The sequence below is a fragment of the Tachypleus tridentatus genome, chromosome 13 (assembly GCF_004210375.1).
Source record: "Tachypleus tridentatus isolate NWPU-2018 chromosome 13, ASM421037v1, whole genome shotgun sequence".
Lineage (NCBI taxonomy): Eukaryota > Metazoa > Arthropoda > Merostomata > Xiphosura > Limulidae > Tachypleus > Tachypleus tridentatus.
The window spans coordinates 127,014,718-127,040,380 of record NC_134837.1 but is presented as its reverse complement, the minus strand read 5'-3'; the positions used below and the strand labels follow the sequence as shown (position 1 = coordinate 127,040,380).

Here is a 25,663-nt window from a genome sequence, read left to right as displayed (position 1 = left end):
TTTATTATACTTTTAAAATTAAACAATAAGTTATCCTATTGTAAACACTCTCAAACTCCTATATTTTGTTTTTTCTTTACTTAATTTTTTTACCTAGTGTTTTCCTTACATCATTACAATATGTACCTGATTTGCATGTTTGTTTGTTTTATTCTCTTTATCATTTAATACTGAAACGTACGCAAGTGAACTTTCTATTTGTCTTTCCTACAAGAAAACATCTCTTAAACAGCAACTTCTATAACTTTTTAAGAAATAAAAATTCATCCAATGTTTTTAGGTAAAAATAAAATATCTGCTATTTCCAAACTATTTGGTTCAGAGACATCTCAAGAAATATTTCTAGAGGCAGAGGGTTAAAGTGAGAAGCAATGAATCTGCTATTACAGGTAAGTGCTTACAATCAGACCTGATCATTTTGGTCTGTTCTTTTATGTTCTTAACCCTACATTAGAATTTCACCCTGTATAAAATAGCTGCTCAAATAGGTACAGTAATCTGAAATTACATAAAGCCCATTATTTCAGTGGCATTTACTGTGTATGTATGGTAAGAACAATAAGTCTCTGTGATAACCTGCTGCTGATATTACGAGCAAGCGGCAACAGGTTAATCCCAATCACATTATGTTAGGGCTTATGGAATGTCATCAAGACTGCATAGATTTCTTTGAAGACCTGATTGAGAATTGCCATATTTTATATCCAAGAAATTGCTGTGGTAGTGACATTTTCCATTATTAAGCTACAAGGTTTTAAGTAAAGCTGCTGATAAACCTGGCAATTTTTTATTAGAACTCATAATTAAGTGTTCTTTATAAGCACAATATAGGAGACCCAAAATTAATTTAGTGCATCACTTCTTAGATTGCAGCCTGAGCAAATATAATTATTGTCAGAAAACAACAAAATTATAAACCCTGTCATTTTGAAAATCCTTCAAAGGTAATGAGCACATTGTTTTTTTGTAACTTACAAGAGGGTAAAAATTGTAGATAATGGAAAAGTAATTAAAAGTTTTAATGACATTACAAAATCTAAAAAAATTATCAAATGTTTATACCCTAGTATTTTAGTAGTATTAAAATGGATAAACAAATTCTTGCTTTTATGACCTTGATGTTATGCACATAAAACACTTTTACAGGGGCATAAAAACTGTGAGTGTTGAGTTCCTTTATATTTTTTCATGAGTGAAGATTTTTGAAGACAGTGATTGTATAGACTTATGAAAAGTTAACAAATGTTTGAAAACGTCTTGATATTACTATTTTTTGACTACAATTTTCATGATAACAAAACATTGCATTTACATCTCAAAAGGTCCAAAATCAAATTCTATGACTACATGATGCACTAAACTCATACCTCATTGAATAACAAAATATACAACATGATTACTCCAGTTATGTTTTACCAGATAAGGAAGATCATCAACACCTAAAGGCTATAATTACCTTTTTTCAGGAAATAAAATTCACAATATAATCACCAAAGCAATGTAGTTAAACCCCACTATGTAATAAAGCATGTATCACAACTACTCAAAAAACGTAGCTGATTATAACCATAAAAAAACATACATACCAGCACTGTTTGTACACTAAGTCCTGTCTAATCAGATAAAACATTGTACAGTGGCCTTGGAACACATTACTAAATTTTTATATGTATGGAATTTTTCCATTGTCTTGTGACTCCTAAAAATAACCCTCAAAGCTGATAATGAAAACATAAGGATATGAGCTGTCTCAGATATAATTTTTATTTCACCTTTAGGAGATTGTAGATTGACTAAATGTTATTATTTTACCTGAATAATAAATATAAAAAGGTTCAGTCATAAAAGTGACATATTCTGATAAAATATAGCAACTTTTAAATAGTTGTGTGAAACAAAATAAAGAAAAATTGCAAATATACTTTAAGAATATAATGTAACAAGCTAGAAACATAAAATCCCTCTGAATGCATTAATTAATATAAAAACTACATGTACTTTGGACTTCAAAGGTTTATTATATGCATTAATGATCTAATGATTTCATTCATAAATAATTTCAACCAGACAATATGGTGAATGGATGGTGGATAATATTCTGTACACATTAGACAGAATGTGTTTGTTCTGTTATAGCAACGCAGCATCAGGGTCATCTACTGTGTCCACCAAGGGGAATCAAAGCCCTGATTTTAGCGTTGTAAATTCAAACACTTACCTCTGTCCTACTAGGGAACAGACAATGAACACTTGTATAACAGCTGTTATGGAGTGAATGCCTTTTCTAAGTTAGCATTCACAAACTTCATATCATAAAAACTGTTGTTATAACAAACTAATTGCATCAATAGTATTCCAACCACTACTGTAGTTGTTGTATGCCAGGTAGCCTTATAAGCTGTTAAATGCAATGGTAGCCCACGTCAAGATCTTATATCAAGGTTAAAATAGCCTTCTTATTTACAAATTATAAACTTCTCTAAAAAAAAGGATCCCAATTCTTTTAGCTTGTTTCACCACAGTCAAATACATTAGACTACTGAAGGTTTTTCAATGTGTGTAAATAATCATACTTAAATAATTTTAAACCTTTACATCACCATTATTTTCCAATGGGATTCAAAACACATTTATATATGGTGTCTTTGTTGTTAACATTTGCAATAATTTCATCAAGATACAAATAATAGTTGATACTATGGAATAAGAACCAGAATCTCATTTGATTAAGTAAGTGGTTCAAAAGTTGTATGAAGTTCAGTTAGAAAATTGAAAACAGATGTTTAATTTCAAAGAGAATGGCTGATATTTACCTGTAAAACAAGAGTATTTTGCAGTAAAAACAATAGTTTATGGTTAAGAAAGCTCCCATACATACAAAGATACATTAACAAATCCACCATCATATCATATTATTTACAGTTGGCGGTCCGGGATGGCCAGGTGGGTTAAGGCATGCGACTTGTAATCTGAGGGTCTCGGAAGAGCAACGACTTAACACTACCTATTGCCAACCCTAGGTTAGTCTTTTACCAAACATGCTTGACCTTTCAGCCGTGGAGACGTTACAATGTGACGGTCTATCCAACTATACGTTGGTAAAAGAGTAGCTCAAGAGTTGGCGATGGGTGGTGATGACTAGCAACCTTCCCTCTAGTCTTAAATTAGGGACAGCTGGCGCAGGTAGCCCTCGAGTAGCTTTGTGCGAAATTCAAAAACAAAACAATTTACAGTGGGAAAATAATTAAATGTTTAAAAACAATTACCTTTTAAAATTATGCAAGAGTGTACACGTTATCTTATATAATTATAGGTTTTTGTTAAGAGAACTTATTTGTTGACATCTTTCTTCCTAAATGATGTGAACACTTACTGAATATTGTAAAAAAAAAAATTGTTTTACAAGAAATGAATAATCTCTAGAAGATACTTTTATTTATTACTGACTTTGGTGGATAAGCTTTACAAAGTGATAGTATCAAACATCACCAAAGTGAATCAATAAACATTTTCTGAACATAGTTAACTCAGGTTTATTTCTATATATTTTGGAAAACTTTATCTTACTATGAAACAATTAAGTTTAATTCTTTTCTCTTGATAAAAGTAAAGGCAAAGCTATTTGCAAGATAAATCTATATTAGGTTTAGACCATAAATAAAACAGTAAAGATGATAGTAAACATTAAGTCTACAACAGTGACATCTTCAAATCTCTCATATTTTGCCAGCATTTAATTATTTTTAGATGATTAATTTTCTGTCAATATTTTCTAGTGGTTATATCTATTAAACATTTCTTTAGCATTACTATCATTGTACAATTATGTATGATACTATGTTTGTTGTCCCCAGATGTGGCAGTGTTAGTTCACAAACTTAAAGTGCAAATTCTGTTGTTCAGTTCCCTGTATTAGACGCAGCAGATAGCTTTGCTTTAAAACAGATAATGTATTGACTCAATGGTTTGTTGTGATCCTGTATTAAACATTTACTTAATATTTAAGTAATCATGGCAGCAACATTATTTTAATTTTATTTATACAGTTCATTGAATATCTTTCATTCCAAAAAATAAAAGCTGTTAAAATTTTATCATAATGAAAGCTTAGTATATGTTAACAAAAGTAGTTTAAGCTCAAAAAGTAAAATTTCTCTCTGAGAATTCTAACATTTTATTAATTTTCTTTTAACAACACAAAACTTAAATACTCCACACTATGTCCGTCCACACATTTTAAGATATGGTTTTGCTTTTTTGCAAAATTTCTTTAATACTAATGGTTTCAATAATTGAAAATCAATAAACATTTTTAAACTTCCATTCACTCCACTTGTATTACTGCTTAAATATAAAGGAACATGTGTAATTATTATGGAATAGACCACTGTGTAGTTTTGTACAAGTGGTATACAAGTAAAATTGTTAAATAACTTTGGTGGAGCAGTGTAGAAGTAACATTATTAAATAACTTAGATCCAGGGAAACACAAGCAACATTGGTAGATATTTAAATCTAGCTGTATACAAGTGAAATTATTAGATACTTATTTGTTTTTATTTCCTGCTAAGCTACACAAGGTCAATCCATCCCTAATTTAGCAGTGTAAAGCAAGAAGAGAGTTATTCAGGAGTCTGTCTAGTAGAGTTCACATGTTTGAATAGAGGTGTAGGAATTGAGTTTGATGATCATGAGACTCTATATGCTTTCATTTGTAGTTGCTGTACTTTGTTGATGCATTTATCCATGTTATTCAGGCATATTTTATAAGTAATCTTATGTATGTTCTGTAAATTTTAATGTTTTCTGGTTGTTTGTTACCAGTGAAGCTCCTAAGGTAACATGCTACTTTCCAAATCCTTTTTTTATGCTATTAATGTGTGGCATCCAGTTCAATTTTGAGTCAAATGAAATACTTAAGAATTTTTTCTGATATTGCTACCTGTAAGAGAGTACCAGCTAGATATAATTGTGCTATTAATTTGAATTTTCTCTACAATTATGTAAATAATATGACTTGTGTTTCATGTGCAATTATTTTAATTCTCCATTTACTATGTTACAATTATACTCTGTTTAGTAGAGGTTGTATGTTACTGTTGCTGGGTTTTCAGCATTCTCCCAGATTGCTACAACATGTATGAATTGTGAACAAAATGTGTGTTTTTTCTCTTTGAGAAGCTTGTTGCTAACATACTCTTTAGCAACACATTCTTAGTAACTCAACTTGTAACTATTCACTGCTACTAATGTGCCTTCTGGAACTAGTTTATGGAACCATGGCTCACATGACCTCCCAAACTCCCTGATGTAAGAGGTCACAGTTGTGAGACCAGTTTAAAAAAAATTACAACTCAGGTGTTTTGTGAAAAAGGTTTTTCACTTCTTTATGTAGATAAGGAGATGTTTTACCTGGTATGAACTTAAGGTAGAAATGGTGTTAAAGGGTAGAAAAACAGGTACCTTATAAGCACAAAAACACCACTACACAAAATTCCATGTCTCTCTATGTTTATACATACATATATTTAAACATTACATAAAGTTGGATACAGGAAATGTATATGTACTTCTTAACTCTGAAAAATATATGGGCAGTAAATGTAAAACTAAATTTCAAGATTAATAAATGCTTGAGGCAGCAAACAGTAGCTGTAATGTTAACATATCAATCACTGTCGATCTTCTTGAATCTGTTTCTACCATTGCCATTCAATAATATTCATGAAAAATGCATTACTACCTCTTTTGTCAAAACCTAACAGTGATTCAACATTTAATTTGTTGTCCAGAGAATTGTAGTTTGTATAGCAACACTAACACATTTCTTTTTATCTATATTTACTGTTATTTAGATAAACCAGTTCACTGTCAAAGATTCTTCCTGGTTCTGTTTAATTAATGCAGCGTCCAAAATTCCAAAACAAAGAAACAAACCAATATATGAGAAAATATTTTGTTTGTTTGTTTTGGAATTTCGCACAAAGCTACTCATAGGCTATCTGTGCTAGCCGTCCCTAATTTAGCAGTGTAAGACTAGAGGGAGGTCAGCTAGTCATCACCACCCACCGCCAACTCTTGGGCTACTCTTTTACCAAGGAATAGTGGGATTGACCATCACATTATAACGCCCCCATGGCTGAGAGGGCGAGCATGTTTAGTGCGACCCTCAGATTACGAGTCGCACGCCTTAACATGCTTGGCCATGCCGGGCCGAAAGCTTCAAAGAAAAATGTAAAATATTTCCATTTTTCAATTGTCTAGTATTAAAAGTACAGGCAAAATCTTTTGATATTTCAGTGAAAAAAATTATACATTATTTATTTTGTCTGCAGACCGCCTCTTCGTCCCTTTTATCAAATTTACGTCAATTACAAAACTTCAAAACAAGTATCCAAAGTATGGAATTAAAACCTATCCCAACTTCAGTTACTTCTGTTCGACAAAACATCCATAATAAAGGTTTCTCAAGCAATTTCAATTCAAAATCGCAGAAAAGAAATCTTCAAAGAATAATTTCATATCAATACATTTCTTTCAAAGCCCCAACTTTTACTTTTTAAGAATTAGACCTCTTCCTTCTTTTCAAGCATTAAACGAAGTCAGGTGTTTTAGCCAAAAATGAAGCAGTTAGTTTATCTTTACGAAAGCAAACTGAACGTGAGTTTTGTTTCAACCTTTTACTTAATTAATCTACATGTCGTGATGATGACAATAAGTATATACTTGTACAGGCCGTGTACAACTTCCAGTATCATATCCACCATGATGAAATAAATCAAACAGTAGTTTCAAATAATTTAATGGAGAACAATCGTTACAGCTACATCTCCTTTCTGGCTGTTATATAAAACCTCATTACGTCTAAAACATCTAAATAACTGGTGTAATAGATTTAGAGGTAAAGCAACATTATCATCAGTTAACAACAATTTCCAACAGTTATTTAAGAAAATGAAAAAAGCCACGTTTAATTTAATTGAAAACCCAATATATACTCGGAATATTCATCGGATAAAAGCGACTGATCATGTAGTAATAGTAAATACATATTTTGAACCCTTTCCTTGTCACAGTAAAGAAAGACTAAATGAGCCTAATATTTCAAGCCATAGTTATACAGAAACATCAGAAAATTCTAGGTATTTGAAAACTGACAGACATCTTATATTCTGTACACCTAACCAGGTTATTATCAAACCAGTGCTACTTTTAAAGGATCAAAACGTAGAAAGCAAATCATATTTATTGCAGGCCTAAAATATTGAATACGAAGGAAAATCTTGTTCAGCATCTCGTTGCGATCGAGCAGATATGTTTCTTTAATAAATGTATCTCAGATAAAACAAAAATTATGAAAAGTCTTCACATATTTTTCCAAAGAAATGCATCTCTGTTTCATAATTTATTAAATATGTTTACTCTTTGTTATTTCCAATTGTTCACAGATATACACTGCTGGCCAAAATCTTAAGGCCAATGAACATAAAGAAAAAATATGCATTTTGCGTTGTTAGACTCAACCACGTATTTGAGTAGAGCTTCAAAAGATGAAAATAAAAAAAAAGGGAAAATAAAGAACTTTTTAGCATTTAATAGGGAAAATGTGAACAAAATGAAATTAGCCTAAATACTAGCTGGTCAAAAGTTTTAAGAATATACTGAAACGAAGCATTAATCGGTAAACACGTAACGAAATTCAGTCATTTGTGTTCAAGCATTAGCATTCTCAGCATCTAATACTAATATCTCCTGCATTATATTGGGTAAAAACATGGCAAAGGCTATAAAGGTGATAAAGTTTGAACATGACAGGATTGTCGAACTGCAAAAGCAAGGTCTCTATCAATGTGCCATCACTGATAAGATTGGGTATAGTTAAACTGCTGTTACAAATTTCTTAAAATACGCTGAGGGATACGGAACGATAATTTAAAGTGATCGGCCCAAGAAAATTTCGTTGGCGTTGAGCAGGAGGATTCGATGGGTTGTACAGCAAAACATCAGCCAAGTGTCGAACCAGATTAAGGCCCTTACTGATGCAGAATGCAGCTCAAGAACAATAAGACAACATCTATGAGAGAAATGTTTTAAAAACTTTAAACGTCTTCAACGGCCACGCCTCCTTCCACACTATGAAACACATCGGTTAAACTTTGCTGAGAAGCACCAACACGGGACGTAGAAAAGTGGACGAAGGTTTTGTTCTCTGATGAGAAAAATTTTAACCTCGATGGCCCAGATGGGTTTCAACGTAATTGGCACGATAAGGATATCCCACTAGAGACATTTTCTACATGACACAGTGGAGGAGGTTCCATCATGATCTCGGGTGCTTTCTCCTTCCATAGAACAATGGAGATTCAGGTTATACAGGGGCGTCAAACAGCAGCTTGCCACATTGGCATGTTTGAGGGAGCATCCTTATTGACTGAATGCCCTCGCTTGTGTGGAAACGATTGGATCTTTCAGCAGGACAACGTTAAAATACACAATACTCGCAGGAGAAAGGACTTTTTCATGGCGAATAACGTGTTTCTTTTGGACCATCCAGCGTGTTCGCCCGAACTGAACCCCATTGAAAATGTTGGGGGGTGGATGGCAAGGGAAGTCTATAGAAATGATGGACGTCAATTCCAAACAGTGCATGATCTTCATGAAGCCATCTTCACCACTTGGAATAACATTCGAGCCAGCCTTCTGCAAATGCTTATATCGACCATGCCAAAGCGAATGTTTGAAGTTATTCGCAATGACGACCGTGCAACTCTACTGAGACCTCTTGTTGGGCATTTAGGGTTAGGTCATACGATGTTTATATTATTTCAAGGTTTAATGTCAGTGCTCAAGTTATTAGAGAGGCTAAAAAATTTTGTTAGAAATTTCTAGCATAAAATGGTATGTCGGTAGAAGAGCTAGGGATTAAGATAATATATTGTAAGGTTCTGACCTTTAATAAAAGTAAGGTAACTGTTAATTTTAAATTACAATAATAAATGTTGTGAACTGATGATGATGTCATACCAAAGGTTGATACGATGTAATTATTAAAATTCATAATCTACCTTGTGTAGAAGTTGTTATTGTATTTTGAATTTAATTATTTAGTATAGCATATTCATTACTAGATGTGAAAGTTAGTTTAGATGCTATTTAATTATGTATAAATCAGCATTTTTCATTTTTCATAACACAGATAGCCCTCCAGTAGCTTTGTGCGAAATTAAAGCACAAACAAAACAAAACTTTGCTCCTTTTCCGCTATGCTAGTTAAACGCTACCTGTCATATATTATCTTTATTTTCAACACCTTCTAGAGTTGTTCTCACTTATCATTTTTCTTTTGGGCCCTTAATTCTTGTATTTTTGAATCAAGGAGAGAAATTTGGTAAATATATTTTACGTGACCCTCAAATAACCATACCAAATTTAGTCGATATCTATGCCACCATATAAATATTCAAGCACGTTTAATTTATTTGACGAACATCAACTATCGTTTTTCCCTATGCACTATTTCAGCCATTTTTTATTCTATATACAGTTACTATGGTAACTTGTGAATTAAAGTACAGAAGAATATGTAAACATCATTACGTCTGCTATACCAAAAGTTATCGAGGTCTTTCGTGTAATACCAGAACTATACAGTTTGACTAGATACGGCAGATCTTGTAGTTGTTAAAACACTATTCATACTAAATATTGTTCTTCTCTCATACACTTCACTTTTGTTAAATGTACTACGACAAATTGATTATTTGTAATTGTTGCTTCTATTTCAGTGACTTTGTCCCTATAACAACTCAAAGGGCAAAATGTCATCACTCAAAAAGCAGATCAAGGATGGTCTCCTAAATTCCTTCAGCCATAAACATGTATGACGTATATAAAGAGGAGAACAATCAAAGAAGATCCGATCATCCAAACTAACTCCGGGTGTCACAATTCGTAAGTTCCATATTTTATGGTTTAAATAGGATAGCAAATTTTAATATTGCAAGTACTCAAAGTAATCATTGCATTATAAAAAGCAAGTTTTAATACGTGATCTGACTGGCAGCTGCCGGCTTCATCTTTCTTTGTTCTGTCTAGTGAAGTTATAGAAGTAGGTAAACGGCTTATTGTTTCTCAGCTCTTCCATGTTGTCAGGCACCTCCACGTACATTCGACTAACTTCGTCTTCACACTGCCCAACTAGGCTTTCTATTTGATTACTGACCAGAAAGGTACTTTAAGAATAAAGTCTGAAACTCAACATGTATTCATAAGATCTTAAATTTCCACTTAGTTTTACATATAACAAATTGTAAACATGCCGTTAAACAAGAGGACTTCTGTTTGATGGTTTACTCAGTTTTAACCTTGTCAAACAATATCGATAAACATGGTGAGGTTGTAGTTTAAACACATCCAATTAATCTTCTTTCATTGCGAGAAAATGTTTGAGAATTTTGAGTTTGGCTCAATTTTCATAGTTATCCTTTTTTTGTTATCCTTCATTTTGTTTCTATATGTTCTTGAAACAAAACACGTTAGAGGATCCTTTACCAATCATCTAGTTTATTAATATCTTTCGTGAGTGCAAATCTAACCAAAGATGGAAGTATTATGTGTTCAATTAATTATTTTCATGTTTATTCATTATAGGAAAAACAAAGTTATCATGGTTATTTTTATAGCATAATCCTGCAGAAAATACGGTAACTGTTAATTACAATAACAACAATTTAGAACTAATGATGATGCCTCACCAACGGTCGCGCGTGTGTTTTCTCATAACAAAGCCACATCGGGCTCTCTGCTGAGTCCACCGAGGGAATGAAACCCCTAATTTTAGCATTGTAAATTCATAGACATACCGCTGTACTAGCGTGTAGCACCATGAAAGGTCGCAACGATTTCTTCATCAAAAATCAGCATTTACTTCATTGTGAAGTTGCATGTTATTGTATTTTTAATTTAATTATTTAGTTTAGAAGATTCCTTACTAGATGTCAAGGTAAAACTAGTTCAGTCGCTATTTAATTCTTGTAGAAATCAGCATTTTTTATTTTATTTTATTTCAGGGGAAAGTAAAAATTATCCAAATAATTGATTTCTTTTGAAATCATATATAGATGTTTTTTTTTCATCGTAACTAAAACGATTTTATCTTAACGTTTTTAAATTTTACTTTATTAGTTTTACTCTTTTGAGGTTTGAAAAATAAAGTTTGTATAATTGTCATGGTGGCCAGAGTGCAGACAAACACTTGGTAAGACTAAACACACACACAGTGATTTACACCAAATTGTCGTAACAGATTAATTAATTAATTAAATTAAGGAAGTTAGTTACTGAATATCATCCACCACCAACTCATTGCTGACAGAATAAGTAGTATTTGACTGTCACTTTTAAAGCATAACCAGATTGGGAAATCCTACTTATAGAAAATGATAAAGAGTATTAAGAAAAAAAACAGCAGTTTAACCAACCGTAAATGTCGAATCATTAACGACAATAAGAAAATTTAATAGAAGAAGGATTTTAATTGGTTTACGCAATCTAAATCTTAGAGCATTTTGTCTCCTTCTAGAGACAATATTTTTTTCAAGCTATTTTGTATTCTTGTCTAACCTCACCAACATCGTTCAACAAAGCAACTTAGATATTATTAGATAAATTTTAGTCAGGTAGATAGACGCACTAACAAAGAAAAATCACTACAAAGATCTTACGATTCAGGTATATATATTATATTAATAGTTTCAGGAGTGTTCGTAACAAGAATGCGAGATTATCAAACATTGATTTCACTCGCTCGGATTCTTGATCCTGGTGATGAAATTTTAGAGATTGATGGAGTCAGTGTGAAAGAAAAAAACATCATGAAAATAAACAACTTAATAATGAAAAAGAATAAAATACGGTTGACAACTCTACCTTGTGTCAATCGGAAAGATAAGTGAAAATATATATAATAACTTTTGATGACGAGAAACGCACTTGAAATAAAAAATGTATCTCTGAACAGCTGGTATGGGTATTAACACTTTTATTGATAAGCAGAAAATAACGTTTCGACCTTCCTAGGTCATTTTCAGGTTTACAAAGTGAGTTTGCAACTAATTGTTGCTAGACACGTCTTAGAGATGAGAGTATAAATGAGTATGGGATTGATGCACACCCCAAGCAACCAATTTACAACCCTTATGTAATTAACTTCCACCAAAACTAACTTTATGTTCAATAACAAGAACTACCGTCAAATAAATGGCTTAAGTATGGGAATTCCGTGTTAACAGTTCTAGACAATATTTTTATGACACAAATTGAATCACAAGTGATGAATTCAGCCTTACACCAACCACTATGCTAGTACAGGTATGTTGATGATACCATTGCTGGATTCATATCCACAGAACACACACTAAGTTCTTCAATAACGTTAACTCGATACATTCCAACATTAAGTTCATCCATGAACAGGAAAAAACTAACCAAATCGCATTTATTAACCTCAACATAACTAGAACTGACACACAATTCAAGACCAATCCACAGAAAAATCATCCATACTGGATTATACATTCCTGGGACTCAAAAATGAAACAAAACAGAAACTCAATATATTAAGAAACTAAATAAGCATAGCCACAAAAATATGCTCACCCGATACAATTAACAAAATAAAAGCACTTCATCACCATCAAACAATATTCTCAAAAAAACGTGGAAAAAAATAAAAACACACACACCTATACCAACAACAAACAAACAAACAACAATAAATCCCAAGATACAACAAGCTACAAAACCATATATTGCTGCATACCATATGTTCCCGACATCAGCGAAAAAATAACCAACATTTGGAAAAAAACTGATAACAAAACACAACATTCTAGTAAACACTAAATTTATTCGAAAACCAGGTGCAAAACTAAAGTCCATACTATGTAAAAACTACACTGGCAAACACAACACCAACATAATTTATCAAATACAATGCAACAACTACCACGACTTCTATATTGGAGAAACAAACAGAAAAATGGAAACTAGATTCAAAGAAGAACAAAAAAAACACCTTCATATGTTTTTGAACACTGCAAATCAAATATACACAACAAACCATAGAAAACTCCCAGATACTAAGTAGGGAAACAAATATAAATAAAAACAAATGCAAAATAAAAAAACCCTACTGATACAAAATCTAAAACCAAAATTAAACTAATGTAAACGAACTCCTTCATACCTATATCAATCAATCACCTAACATCCAATTGCATTGCCCTCTACAATCCCGTATTCGTTTATACTCTCGTCCCTGTGGCACGTTTCTTTCAACAATGAGTTGCAAACTCTTTTTGTCAACCTGAAGATGACTAAAAAAGGTCTAAATGTTGTTCTCTGCTTATCAATAAATGTGTTAATACCCATACCAGCCGTTCTGAGATACATACATAAGAACTATGAATGACATTTTTGTTGTAAATAGTATTTATCTATGTATTTATATATACTATGTTTTTAGATTAATATTGTAAAATAATAAATTAAGAAAAGTTTAAATTGTATTTTTTATATTGTAATAAATGTATTGTACAAAATTTTGTGTTGGATTTTATAATAACTTTCTTGTCTTTTGAAGGGATGTTCAACGAATTAGAGAAGAGGAAAGACCGAGAGATCAATTGTCAGAATTCTAATACCAGGGAAATTTATGATTTTTTAAATACTTATTTTTAAGAACAAGAACTTAAAACTAATACAATATTAAAATTGTGTTCGCTAACTATGTTTTTATACCAAGTTTATTTGTGTATATTGATAATGAAGTCGTTGATTTAAAATTTAAACATAACTCTGTAAAACATTGTGACATGTACACCTTGAGTTACAAGATGTAAAAGGGCTAACAAAGTAGATACCTTTAAACACAATCGCCACAAAAGTATTACATTTGAACACGTTCTCCAAGAACATTCAATAATAATATTAGAAAATTTACTTTAATTATCACAATTTTTTGGTTGTCAGGAGGTAGTTCAAATTGACCAACGTTGTATAGAGAAAATAATAGATAAAATATAGTTTTGCTAAAAACAAACAGTTGTATTTAAGAGGTTTTGGAGATAAAGTAAAATAAAAGTTGAGATTTTCAGATGAAGAAGATTATTTTTAATCCTAACATTCACATCACTTTCCACACAGCCTAGTGACAAAAGTACTCAATATATTCACAGAAAAATTGTTTTTAGTTTATTACAAATATGTTACTAAAATATTTTCTTTTTTTATGTGAAACACTTATAATGTTTACTGAAAGTCTGTTAAGTTTCTTGAAGATATAGTTACTGCATTAACAGTTAGTAGTATCAAAACTATAAACAAATAAACACAAAGATGTAATGTGGAAAGTCAACCAAACCCATGTTGAGATAGCTAAATCTATACATGTTTTTCGTTTACAATAGCCAAGAGAAAATTGTATTTTGTGTGTTAACCACTATAATGAAACTGGTTAAATATCTGATCTATAAATTAGTGCACCATGTCTTGCATCACTTGATTATCTGTACTCTAAAATACTGCGAAGAAGTGGTTAAATATCTGAAGTATCAATTAGGGTTCCATAACTTCAACTTGTATATATTGTTAACACTTAAGTAATTCAAGTTTAAAACCAGTTCCATTAATCAAATATTAGCTTCAGCACATACGTTAAGTGGGAATTGTTGTGAAGGATACTACAAGTTTTTAAGTCTTTCACTCTATATAAAAATACTGTATAAACACTAGTAATGTTAACATTCAACAAGTGTGGAGCTTCTGAAAAAAATGAGAAGTGTTCTTCAAAAAGTAAACATTTAGTGACATACATGGTGAACACAGTATGGTTGAAATACTATTATGATATATTCATCTAATTCTTGAAACTAGATACAGCATGTAGTGTTTAAAAATGTAACAGACCTATTCCTAATGTCTTATGGTAAGTATAATTAATTATAATCACACATTGCTAGCATTTACATCATAACAACCAGAGTAAACCTGATATTGAGTTAGTTAGTTAATATTGACAATGAAAGAAATAATTACTTTATAAGAGAGAGTAGATGACTTTTTAATAAAACTGTCATACGATCGGTTGACAAGACTGACATTTAAGAATTTTAATACTTCAGAGAACAGCATGATAGAAAACTGGTGGTAAATAAGGTATAAAATATTGACACAAACCTGTTACTCAATCAAGCAAAAAGAGTGACAAAAATTTAATACTGTATCAATAGACAAAACTGATAGAGTAACTGGTAAAAAGATTGATAAAGAAAACTGGTTCACAGTTGGAACAAGTGTGCCAATAAACAACTCAAGTACTTTAGAAGACAGTGTGGTTTAAATTAAAGAAATCTGGTTCTGAATCAGGTGAGAAAAACTACTGTCAGTCACCTGAAGTTGGTCTTTCCAGTCCTGGATCCGAGTTATTTGACGTTATGGCCATTTTCAAAAAGGAAAGTAATAAAAAGGTTTTAAAAAACGTGCAGCAAAATTATAATAAGTCGCCAGGATGGCTAACGGGTAGTTCAAACAGCAGCATCAGTCACCTTTCTAGTTATTTAACTTTATGGCCATTTTCTAATTTCAAATCGAGCTAGATGGACTTTGATTCTTAAAAGAGAATCACATTAAAAAAGGTCTAATGTATACATTTAAAAGATTAATGGCCTTTAAAAAACTAAAAACATTACCAAGATGGACAGTGTTACCATCACCAATAACTCTGTCTAACGTTATGGACAAACCTCAGGACAGAACATGTTTAAAATGGTGCCGTCGTTGTGAGTCGTAACGACGGCAAGAAAGTAAAATGTGGCTTATTGTGACCTGAGAGTTACACAGACTACACACTAGTGCAACAGTTCCAGATAAAAGAAAACGATGAATTAAAAACTGTAACCAATCCAACATTGGTATTGGTTGACCCTAGCCCAAGTGGACCAGCCGATTGGCTCAAGGGGAGCCACCTCAAAGCCGAACGTCTCCAGAATTTCAAGGCCAAAGTTGGGTGTTAGGATTGAACTCTTAAACCACCAGGATCCTCTCCTCCCATCCACGGGTCGCCACGGACGGCAAACACGTGAGCAGATGTTTAGATCCCAAATGAGATAAACTGAAAGAACAGAACCTTTCCTGGGAGGTCCCCTCACCACGTACAGGGGACTGACAAAGAAAGCAGGTACTACATTAGGTGAAAAGATTGATAAATAGAACTGGTACTAAATGAGACAAGAAGATTGACAGTAAAAATATCTGGAATTCACTATTAAGACAGTATTAAACTGTCATATAAAATATGTCACATTAAGTATACAAGTATACATACAGTTATTGAAAGTATGTAAAAAAATATACATATAGCATTTCGTACCTTCTGTCTCGTAACCTGTTTATTTGGTCATCATACTTTACTAGATAAATATCCAATGATTCTTACGTTAAATAACACAAATTATTAATTTACTTTTTATAAATCAAAATAACATCATCATCTTAATGGGTTTTGTGAATATTTTCTGAAAGCATCATCTGTTATCACTACAATGTTAAAATTCTTGAGATTCCTAAAGAAATTACAAACAAAAAACAAAACATGAATATCATTTTATTCTGTGAATGTTACTTACCTGTTTGTGTGTATAATGTATGAAATTATTTTACTGACCGAAATTAAATTGTATTCAGTATGATATACTATGTTTAAAAGTACCCCAACTGAAGTAGCAATCAATTATTTAACTAAGCCTTAGAATGACCTTAAATGGTGATATTCAAGTACACTGATGCTCAACACTGTTATAAGTATCTTCAAAACACAAGTACATAAATGTTTTGTGTAATTTCAAACATAGATAGTACAATAAAAGCAAGCTAATATTAATGTGAAATTAGAACAAATGAATGTTAACGAAAACACGAAGACCAAGTCTGCATTCAACTACAACCCACTTAGATCACGTAGAAGGCAAGATGCAATTCAAACGTCTTCACAAGCGAGAGATTAAATTTTATTGGAACAGAACCTTTCCTGCAATTCAAACGTCTTCACAAGCGAGAGATGAGATCAAGGATAATAAGTGTACTGCACTGTTAGATTAAACTATGAACATAGTGCACTGTTCTATATTCTTTATAGTAGCTACTACATCAACGATCATTCCCATTTCATAGTAATGAAGTAAATCTCCTAACTCATACTAACCCTTGGAATGATATAATTTAGCTTCACTTGATGATGGCATGATAAAAAACATGACAAAGAATTCTAAAAGTGTAACAGGACAATATTTGTATCATATAACTTTTGTTTATGACAAAAGAATAGTACTGATGAAATACATCTGAATTACAAAAGATATTGTAACTACATTTAGAAAAATATGTAACAGAGAATGTTACACAGTAAAAGCAAATGCAGAAAAAAATAGTATAAAAGTGTATACTGTAAAAAGTATGTATCGAAACTAATTAAAAAACTACCAATTCATACATGATTCCTACCTGCTCTGGCAGCCAGGAAGTTTAATAAAAACACGGACATACATTGTGTGAATAAATATCGTGTTTAAAATTGTTTACTGGGTTTGCTTCTGTTTTTCTTGCGTCAGTTCCTTTTACATTCTTGTAAAACATTTCATCACGCTTCCCTACAGCTTATTGAGATTGCTTATAACATAATTAAAGAATACCACAGTAACAGAAAAACAAATCATGTACATGTTGTATGACTTACTTTGGATCTTAGTCCTACTGAGAGTATAATATCTCGTATATGAGGCGTTGTTGATGTAAGATCCCACAGTCAAGATTCCTTAGCCTTACTTTTGTTGATTCGGTGTTTCCGTAATATGTTTCTTATAAAATATGTAAATAATTTTGCTACCATATAAAGAAGTGATGTGGGTACTTTTGATAATAGCCAAGTATACTCTAACGGTCAATTAAAATTAAATAACAGTATATAAAAACTCCAAATTTTTATTTGCAACTGATCAAAACAGATATTTTTTTGGATTCAGGCAAATCTGTCTGTAATTTTAAAGTACTAACTAGATGAAAGGCAGGCAGTCAGCAGCATCCGCCGTCACAAAGACTTCATTCAGCTTTGACTCTAATTATTGTGTTGACTGTCATTCTTATAACACATCCAGAGAGCATTCATCACTATTTCACTGATATTTGTGGATTATTCAATAACTACCAGTACATGTTCACTTCGAGAATTTTTAATAGACTTGTCATCTATATGTGTCGTAAACCTTCCATGACTGTGAAAAGTGTGCGAACTTTACGAAACTGGACAATAATTATAGAAAACAATAGAAAGAGTAGATTGCATTTCGACTAATTAGAATACTACAATCTCTGGCTGTCACACATCCGTAAGTGATGACAGGATAAACCTCTGTCTATCCTGAGAAGGCCTATATCTGTTCACAGTTACCGACCAACGTGTACAAAAGGTTAGTTTTGAAACTTAAAGTCGCTGATTGTGTAACTCCACATACAACGACTAGCTTACTTTCTACACTGCTGTGAACAACTGAATTTATTGCGAAACTGATAAGATACCAGTCACTAATAGTTTTAGATATGTCGCATCGAACGAAATCTGCAGTATGACATACCTTAGGTACACCGATTTAGTCTTCCGAAACTGACCACTAGTATGCGAAGCCGATTTAGCTCAAGAACTGGACTGACGATGAAATTTCTCTAACGCACAAACAATCTACAGAAATTCAAACATTTTACAGAGGGAAACGAAAACAACGATACGATTAATTTTTCAAACGTTAGCATCACACGACCCCCTCCCAAGGTTTCACCACTAAAATTCATAGAAATAATACACACAACGGAAATTACATAAACTGATTTTCTAATCATGTTATCCACCAGAAGCTAGACACACTAAAAGGAACTCAAAACTAAGAATACACAATGTACAGAACAGAAAATATCGATAAAGAAGCTATGCATTAAAGTGAATGTTTCACTAACGTTAACCAGTTCGCTACTAAAGTAGTTATAGAAACTGTAAATACATTAAAAAAACACAGACAAAGTTTGTTAACCAAAAAAACAAAGCTAAAATTTTTCCAAACTAAAGAAAAACAAATTACTTGCGTCAAGAAAATATTAGTGTACTTCTATCATCGATTTTGAAAAAAACCGGCATAAATATATATAACCTGAATGTAACACCTAGATTCGTTTTTCATCTGTGAACTAGAAATTAAACGCACGTTGATAAAACATAAAACAGTACAAAAATACATTGTAATAGTTGCTCATCCTTTTACATAAGTGAAACAGTGCTATAAATGTATGTAGGTATTTATGTAAATTATAGAATATATTGTAGAAAAAATCATTTTTCAGAACTAATCAAACAACAAGAACCTAGAAATGAAGTTCTTTTTTCCCATTTTATTTGTCTTGACCTTAGAAACTTTTCAAAATTTCACCACAAATGTATAATTCACAGCAGACAAAAAGTCAAGGTTAACATAATGTTCTCGCGCTTTCGTGAAGTGCACTTTCTTAGTTGACTAATACAAAACCGGAGTTCGATTATTTAATTTATCGTTTCTTTCTTTACTGAGAGAGCGCGTCCTGGTTTTAGCGTACCTGTAGGGTTCATTATTCGCGTCCCGCTGTCAAAAACTTTCTATCACACTTTAAGAAAATGGATGCGCTACAATAGGGTCAAGAAAATTCCAATATTTGTCAAACAGTTGGCAATGAATATCTTTTTCTAGCTGTCTTTACTCTAGTTCAAAATAAAAGACTGCTGAGCTCACAAAGTCCTTGCTTATATTTACGATAAAATTCTGAAACAAACAAAAATACCTTCACTACGTTTTTATGAGCCTTCAAACATATACCAAGATTATTTATTATACTTTTCGTGATGACACCTTTGTATTTTATGTTTCATCAACCACATCATTGCAACCTTGGCTTCACAAAAGGAAACATTCGAGGTTATTTCACTTCATTTATGAGAGAGCTTCTCCTTTCATTAAGCACGTTTTTCATAAACAAAATTATGACGGAGATATAATTAAGGAGTGTCTTTGAGGTCTTATAAACATGGTAATCCATGTTAAAAACTGTGTCTAACAATCGATTCTGCACATTAAGCTCTAATCTAACTGTAATTAATATACTCATAAATGTAAATAACAATAAGTATCTATTTTCCTTAACTTCTTCAGCACCTTTATTTTGTACAATGTGTAACCAAAGTCAATTGTTTTTCTATCTTCTTAATGACGAGAAAACCCATTTGTAGAGAAAAATATATACACTGCTTGATAAAATCTTAAGGGCAATGAACATAAAGAAACAATATGCATTTTGAGTTGTTAGACTCAACCACTTATTTGAGTAGAGCTTCGAAAGATGAAAATAAGAAAAAAAAACATTTTTAGGATTTAATAGGGAAAATGTGAACACTATGAAATTAGCCTAAATACTAGCTGGTCAAATGTTTAAGACCATACTAAAAAGAAGTCCTAAACAAGGTAGGAAATGCCCAACAAGTTGCACGGCCGTCATTGCGAATAACTTCAAACATTCGCTTTGGCATGATCGATAGAAGCATTTGCAGAAGGTTGGCTGGAATGTTATTCCAAGTGGTGAAAATGGCTTCACGAAGATCATGCACTGTTTGAAATTGACGACCATTTCTATAGACTTCCCTTGCCATCCATCCCCAAACATTTTCAATGGGGGTTCAGTTCGGGCGAACACACTGGATTGTCCAAAAGAATCGCGTTATTCGCCATGAAAAAGTCCTTTGTCCTGCGGGTATTATGGATTTTAACGTTTTCCTGCTGAAAGATCCAGTCATTTCCACACAAGCGAGGGCATTCAGTCAATAAGGATGCTCTCTCAAACATGCCATTGTGGCCAGCTGCTGTTTTACGCCGCTGTATAATGGAAGCTCCATTATTCCATGAAAGGAGAAAGCACCCCAGATCATGATGGAACCTCCTCCACTGTGTGATAGAAGATGTCTCTGGTGGGATAACCTTATCTTGACAGTAACGTTTGAAGCCATCTAGACCATCCAGGTTAATTCTTTTTTCTCATCAGAGAACAAAACCTTTGTCCATTTTTCTACATCCCATGTTTGTTGCTTCTCAGCAAAATTTAACTGAACTGTTTTGTGGTGTGGAAGAAGGCGTGGCCTTTGAAGTCATTTACGGTTTTTGAAGCCTTTCTCTCGTAAATGCCGTGTTATTGTTTTTGAGCTGCATTTTGCGTCCGTAAGGGCCTTAATCTGGTTCAACGATCGGCTGGTGTGTTGCTGGAAAACCCGTCGAATCCTCCTGCTCAACGTTGGCGAAATTTTCTTTGGCTGACCACTTGAAATTCTCCTTCCGTATCCCTCAAGGTCTTTTAAGAAATTTGCAACAACAGTTTTACTGCGATCAATCTCACCAGCGATGGCACGTTGAGAGAGACCTTGCTTTTGCAGCTCGACAATTCCGCCAAGTTCAAACTCTGTCAACTTTTAAGCCTTTGCCATGTTTTTTCCCCAGTGTAACACAGGAGATGTCAGTGGGAAATGTTGACAACGCTAATGCTTGAACACAAATGGCTAAATTTCGTTACGTGTTTACCGATTAACGCTTCGTTTCAGTATGGTCTTAAACTTTTGACCAGCTAGTATTTAGGCTAATTTCATAGTGTTCACATTTTCCCTATTAAATGCTAAAAAAGTTTTTTTTAATTTTCCTTTTCTTATTTTTATCTTTCGAAGCTCTACTCAAATAAGTGGTTGAGTCTAACAAAGCAAAATGCATATTTTTCTTTATGCTCATTGGACTTAAGATTTTGGCCAGCAGTGTATTTAAAAAAGAACACAAAAAGTCACCTTCACACGTTTTCGAACACTGCAACTCAAATAAAAACAACATAACCATAAAAACACTCAATTACTAAATAAAGGAACTAACATAAACAAACTCAAAATTAAAGAAGCCTTACTTGTACAAAATCTCAAGCCCAAAATAAACATCAAACATCTAAGCACGCTCTCTACATTCCTACACTCAATTACACAACCCTCTTCAAACATGTGGTCAGCTATCAGTCATTTACCTCTTTCTTTCTTTGTGAACCTGACGATGGCATGAGAAGGTCGAAACATTGTTCGCTCCGCTTGATAAAAAAAAATTTCTTAACACATACAAGCAGTTAATATATACGTTTTTCTATCAGATCTCTAGAACATGGCGTGTATAAAATTCAACTTGTTTCGTATTATTCTTTATCCTTGACGAGTCTCCTCTTTGTTCCGTTACTTACGTTACGCATTACTGATTCAAATTAGTACAAATATGAACTTGAAAAGAGAAGCTAAATGAATCTTAGTACGTATTAAATTTATGATATTTTGCAACAAGATTGAAACAAACAATATTTTTTTAACACAAATATATTTGAATACAAAAATTACAATTTATAAAAACTGTTATCACTAAGACTTATTACAAATGATGGATTGTATACAACAGTTTTATAAACTTACAGACGTTAATACTGTCCCTCCTCGTTTAAGCTAGCTAGTTTGATAGGCTGCACATCCTTACAAGCTGAATTTTTCCGCCGAATATATTTAATATTTTCGAAGTAATAATAACGTAAAAGTTGATTAACTGAAGTTGAACAGTTTGTAATGTTAAAAATCTATAAATGTTGCTTATCAAATTGTGTTGTTTCCCGATTAGTTATAGCTAATCAAAGTTGTATCTTTTGAAACATACAGCATTCTGACTGTAGGTGACTAAAATATTCTACTTGTATCACTGTCTCACGGTTTTTATATGAATCAAGTTCGAAATGTCAAGAATGTTCTAGCGCATTTTCGTAAAAGAAATATTGTTGTGTACTTCTCTCAAGAAACTTCTACAAATTTCTAGAAAAGGCTGGACTAGAAAAATGCAAATACCAATCAAATTAAAGTATTTAAAATTTCGACGTTCCCCCTATTTCATTATTGGTCATGTTAAAATGGTATCAAAATACAGACGAAGTTTCTACTTTTGCTACTATTACAACCAAAATAAATAACATCATAGATGTTTTTAAGAATGACTCTACTGACACAATTTCGTGAACATATAACTTTATGTGTATGTTTTTCTTCTATTTAATACAAATTCGATTTTCAGCTATAAGTGAAATGTGGGCGTACTGTTAAAATTCCATTACCATTTAACATTCCTTCAAGCCTTCTTTTGTTAATCATTTCATCTGTGATTCTTAAAAACTATAGTAACAATTATTTGGTGCTTTTTAAAAACAAAACTAATCTTATCATCCATTACACAGATATTTGTGTGTTCAACGTGTTTTATATGTTTATACAGCAGTTTCTTAACTTCATAATTGTGATTAAGATACGAAAAAAAGAATTGGTACAGTTTTCCATAATGATAATCGCTTCCTGTAGGCGGACTGTTGGTGTGACTTCTAAAATTAACAACATTTACAAGTTTAAAACACCTGTTAGCAACAAATATTTTTATATCTTCCATACTAAAAAAGTTGTGTCCATCTTAATAGAAAAAAAAACTGCTTTCCTGCCTTGTTATAACCACGGCAACCTAAGCCACCTAGCAGGAAAAATACAGAGCAATAATCTAATAAAATGGATAATTTTGTCAAAGAGTTGACATTGATGGTGTCTGTTTGCAATGTAACACATTCACACAGGTGAACAGGGCAGATATCCATTGGTATCTTATGGGTTTACCTTTACTATTTTCGAAAGAGCTTATATCCTACAAAGCTCTGTGTAGCAAGAGATGTAAGACGTGTGGGTATCTCAAATAATATTACTGTTTCCAGAGGTGTTCAGATTCGTATGCTCGAGTCATGTATATATTTGTATGGCTGTTATAATTGTGGTAAACTTTATATCCATAGCTTATAAAACACCCACAGATAAAGTATTTATACATCTTTGTAAAACAGACACGATCTGGCAGACACCTAGAAATTTCTGGAAGAAAACAGTAGCGTGGGTTTTGTGATGTACTTTGTTTTCTATTGAATATTTTTTTAATTTCGCTTAAAGCTACTCGATTGCTATCTGCGCTAGACGTCCCTAATTTAGCAGTGTAGGACTAGAAGGAAGATAGCTAGTCACCAACTCTCACCGCCAACTCTTGGGCTACTCTTTTACCAACGAATAGTGAGATTGACCGTCACGTTATAACGCCCCCACGCCTGAAAGGTTGAGCATGTTTGGTGTGATCGGGATTCGAACTTCAGATTACGAGTCGAACGCCTTAACCCACCTGGCCATTCCGAACCTTTTCTATTGAAAATCGAATAACTACTTTAAAAATATCGTAAAGATTTTACGTTCATTTGTGTATTCAGCCTTTTACAGGATTTTCTTTCATTTTCTTTAATAGTGTGATTAAGTTTTCTCTTACATATCCTCTAATTAAATTTAAATCAGTTTTATCTTTACTAACTTTATTTGTTCTGTACTCTTTATTTTTATAACTTTCATCACCAAAGTAAAGGTTTCTATAATTATATCTCTTCTTGCTGTAGTGTACATTCGAAATTTGTCTCTTGTCATCTAACTGACAAGGACTCGAATGTACTTTTATCCTTTCACCAAAAAATACTAACATCTGTACAGTTTATCAAAGTACGTGTTTTGTCTGTATTGAGGGTGAAAATATTGGATTTACTCACTTCTTTATTGATGAATTTACTGTTTCTTACTTCTCATCCGACTTATATTTCTGATGGTAAAAAATAATTATTATTTAAATAACGATGATTTTCAAAATCAAGTGTAGATGTTTCTAAAGGCCGTTAATAGTGTTAGTGTCGCATATCTTACTGTACACATCATTAACCACACATAGGCAATTTAATTTGTTTCATATAAGATTTATGAAATTATTGCAAATGTCTCAAGACAGCGAAATTTTTCCGACGACTTTACTAGGAAATGACAAAACTTTACAATAAACTTATATTTTCTAAAAAGTGGGTTCTTTGTCAAACCTCTTGAGGGTATTCGGGATGTGTTTCTTAGTTAATTAACTGCTACATTTCAGTCTATGTTTCTATGAAGAATCTAATTTAAGCGGAAGATGGTGATAAGGATCTAGATGACTATGAAGACCTTTAAAGAAGAATATTTTGCTTTCCTTGTATATAAACTGTGTAATAACTAACACTGTCCTGTCCAGAGTTACCTTGTAAATAAACTGTGTAATACCTATCACTGTCCTGTCCAGAGTTTCCTAGTATATAAACTGTGTCATAACTAACATTGTACCATCCAGAGTTACCTTGTACATAAACTCTATCATAATTATTACTGTCCTGTCCAGAGTTACCTTGTATATAAACTGTGTCATAACTAACACTGTCCTGTCCAGAGTTTCCTATTATATAAACTGAGTCATAACTAATACTGTCTTGTTCAGAGTTACCTTGTACATAAACTGTGTCATAATTAACACTGTCCTGTCCAGAGTTACCTTGTATATAAACTGTGTCATAATTAACACTGTACTGTCCAAAGTTACCTTGTACATAAACTCTATCATAA

The 25,663-nt window shown here is 32.4% G+C and overlaps 1 protein-coding gene and 1 long non-coding RNA gene across 3 annotated transcripts in view; one reads left to right on the top strand and one right to left on the bottom strand.

Moving 5' to 3' along the window:
• LOC143240907 (uncharacterized) overlaps window positions 1–3,178 on the bottom strand; it is a 41,747-nt gene extending 38,569 nt beyond the window's left edge. For both annotated transcript variants that reach the window (XM_076484156.1, XM_076484154.1), the window contains exon 1: window positions 2,814–3,178. In XM_076484156.1, the coding sequence (XP_076340271.1) occupies window positions 2,814–2,906 (93 nt within the window). In that variant the 5' untranslated portion in view covers window positions 2,907–3,178. The remainder of the gene's footprint in view (window positions 1–2,813) is intronic.
• A 6,538-nt stretch (window positions 3,179–9,716) lies between these two features.
• On the top strand, window positions 9,717–14,147 carry LOC143239350 (uncharacterized). Its single transcript, XR_013021142.1, has 2 exons — window positions 9,717–9,951; window positions 13,643–14,147. It is a non-coding gene; the product is annotated as an uncharacterized LOC143239350 (long non-coding RNA).
• The last annotated feature ends 11,516 nt before the right edge of the window (window positions 14,148–25,663 follow it).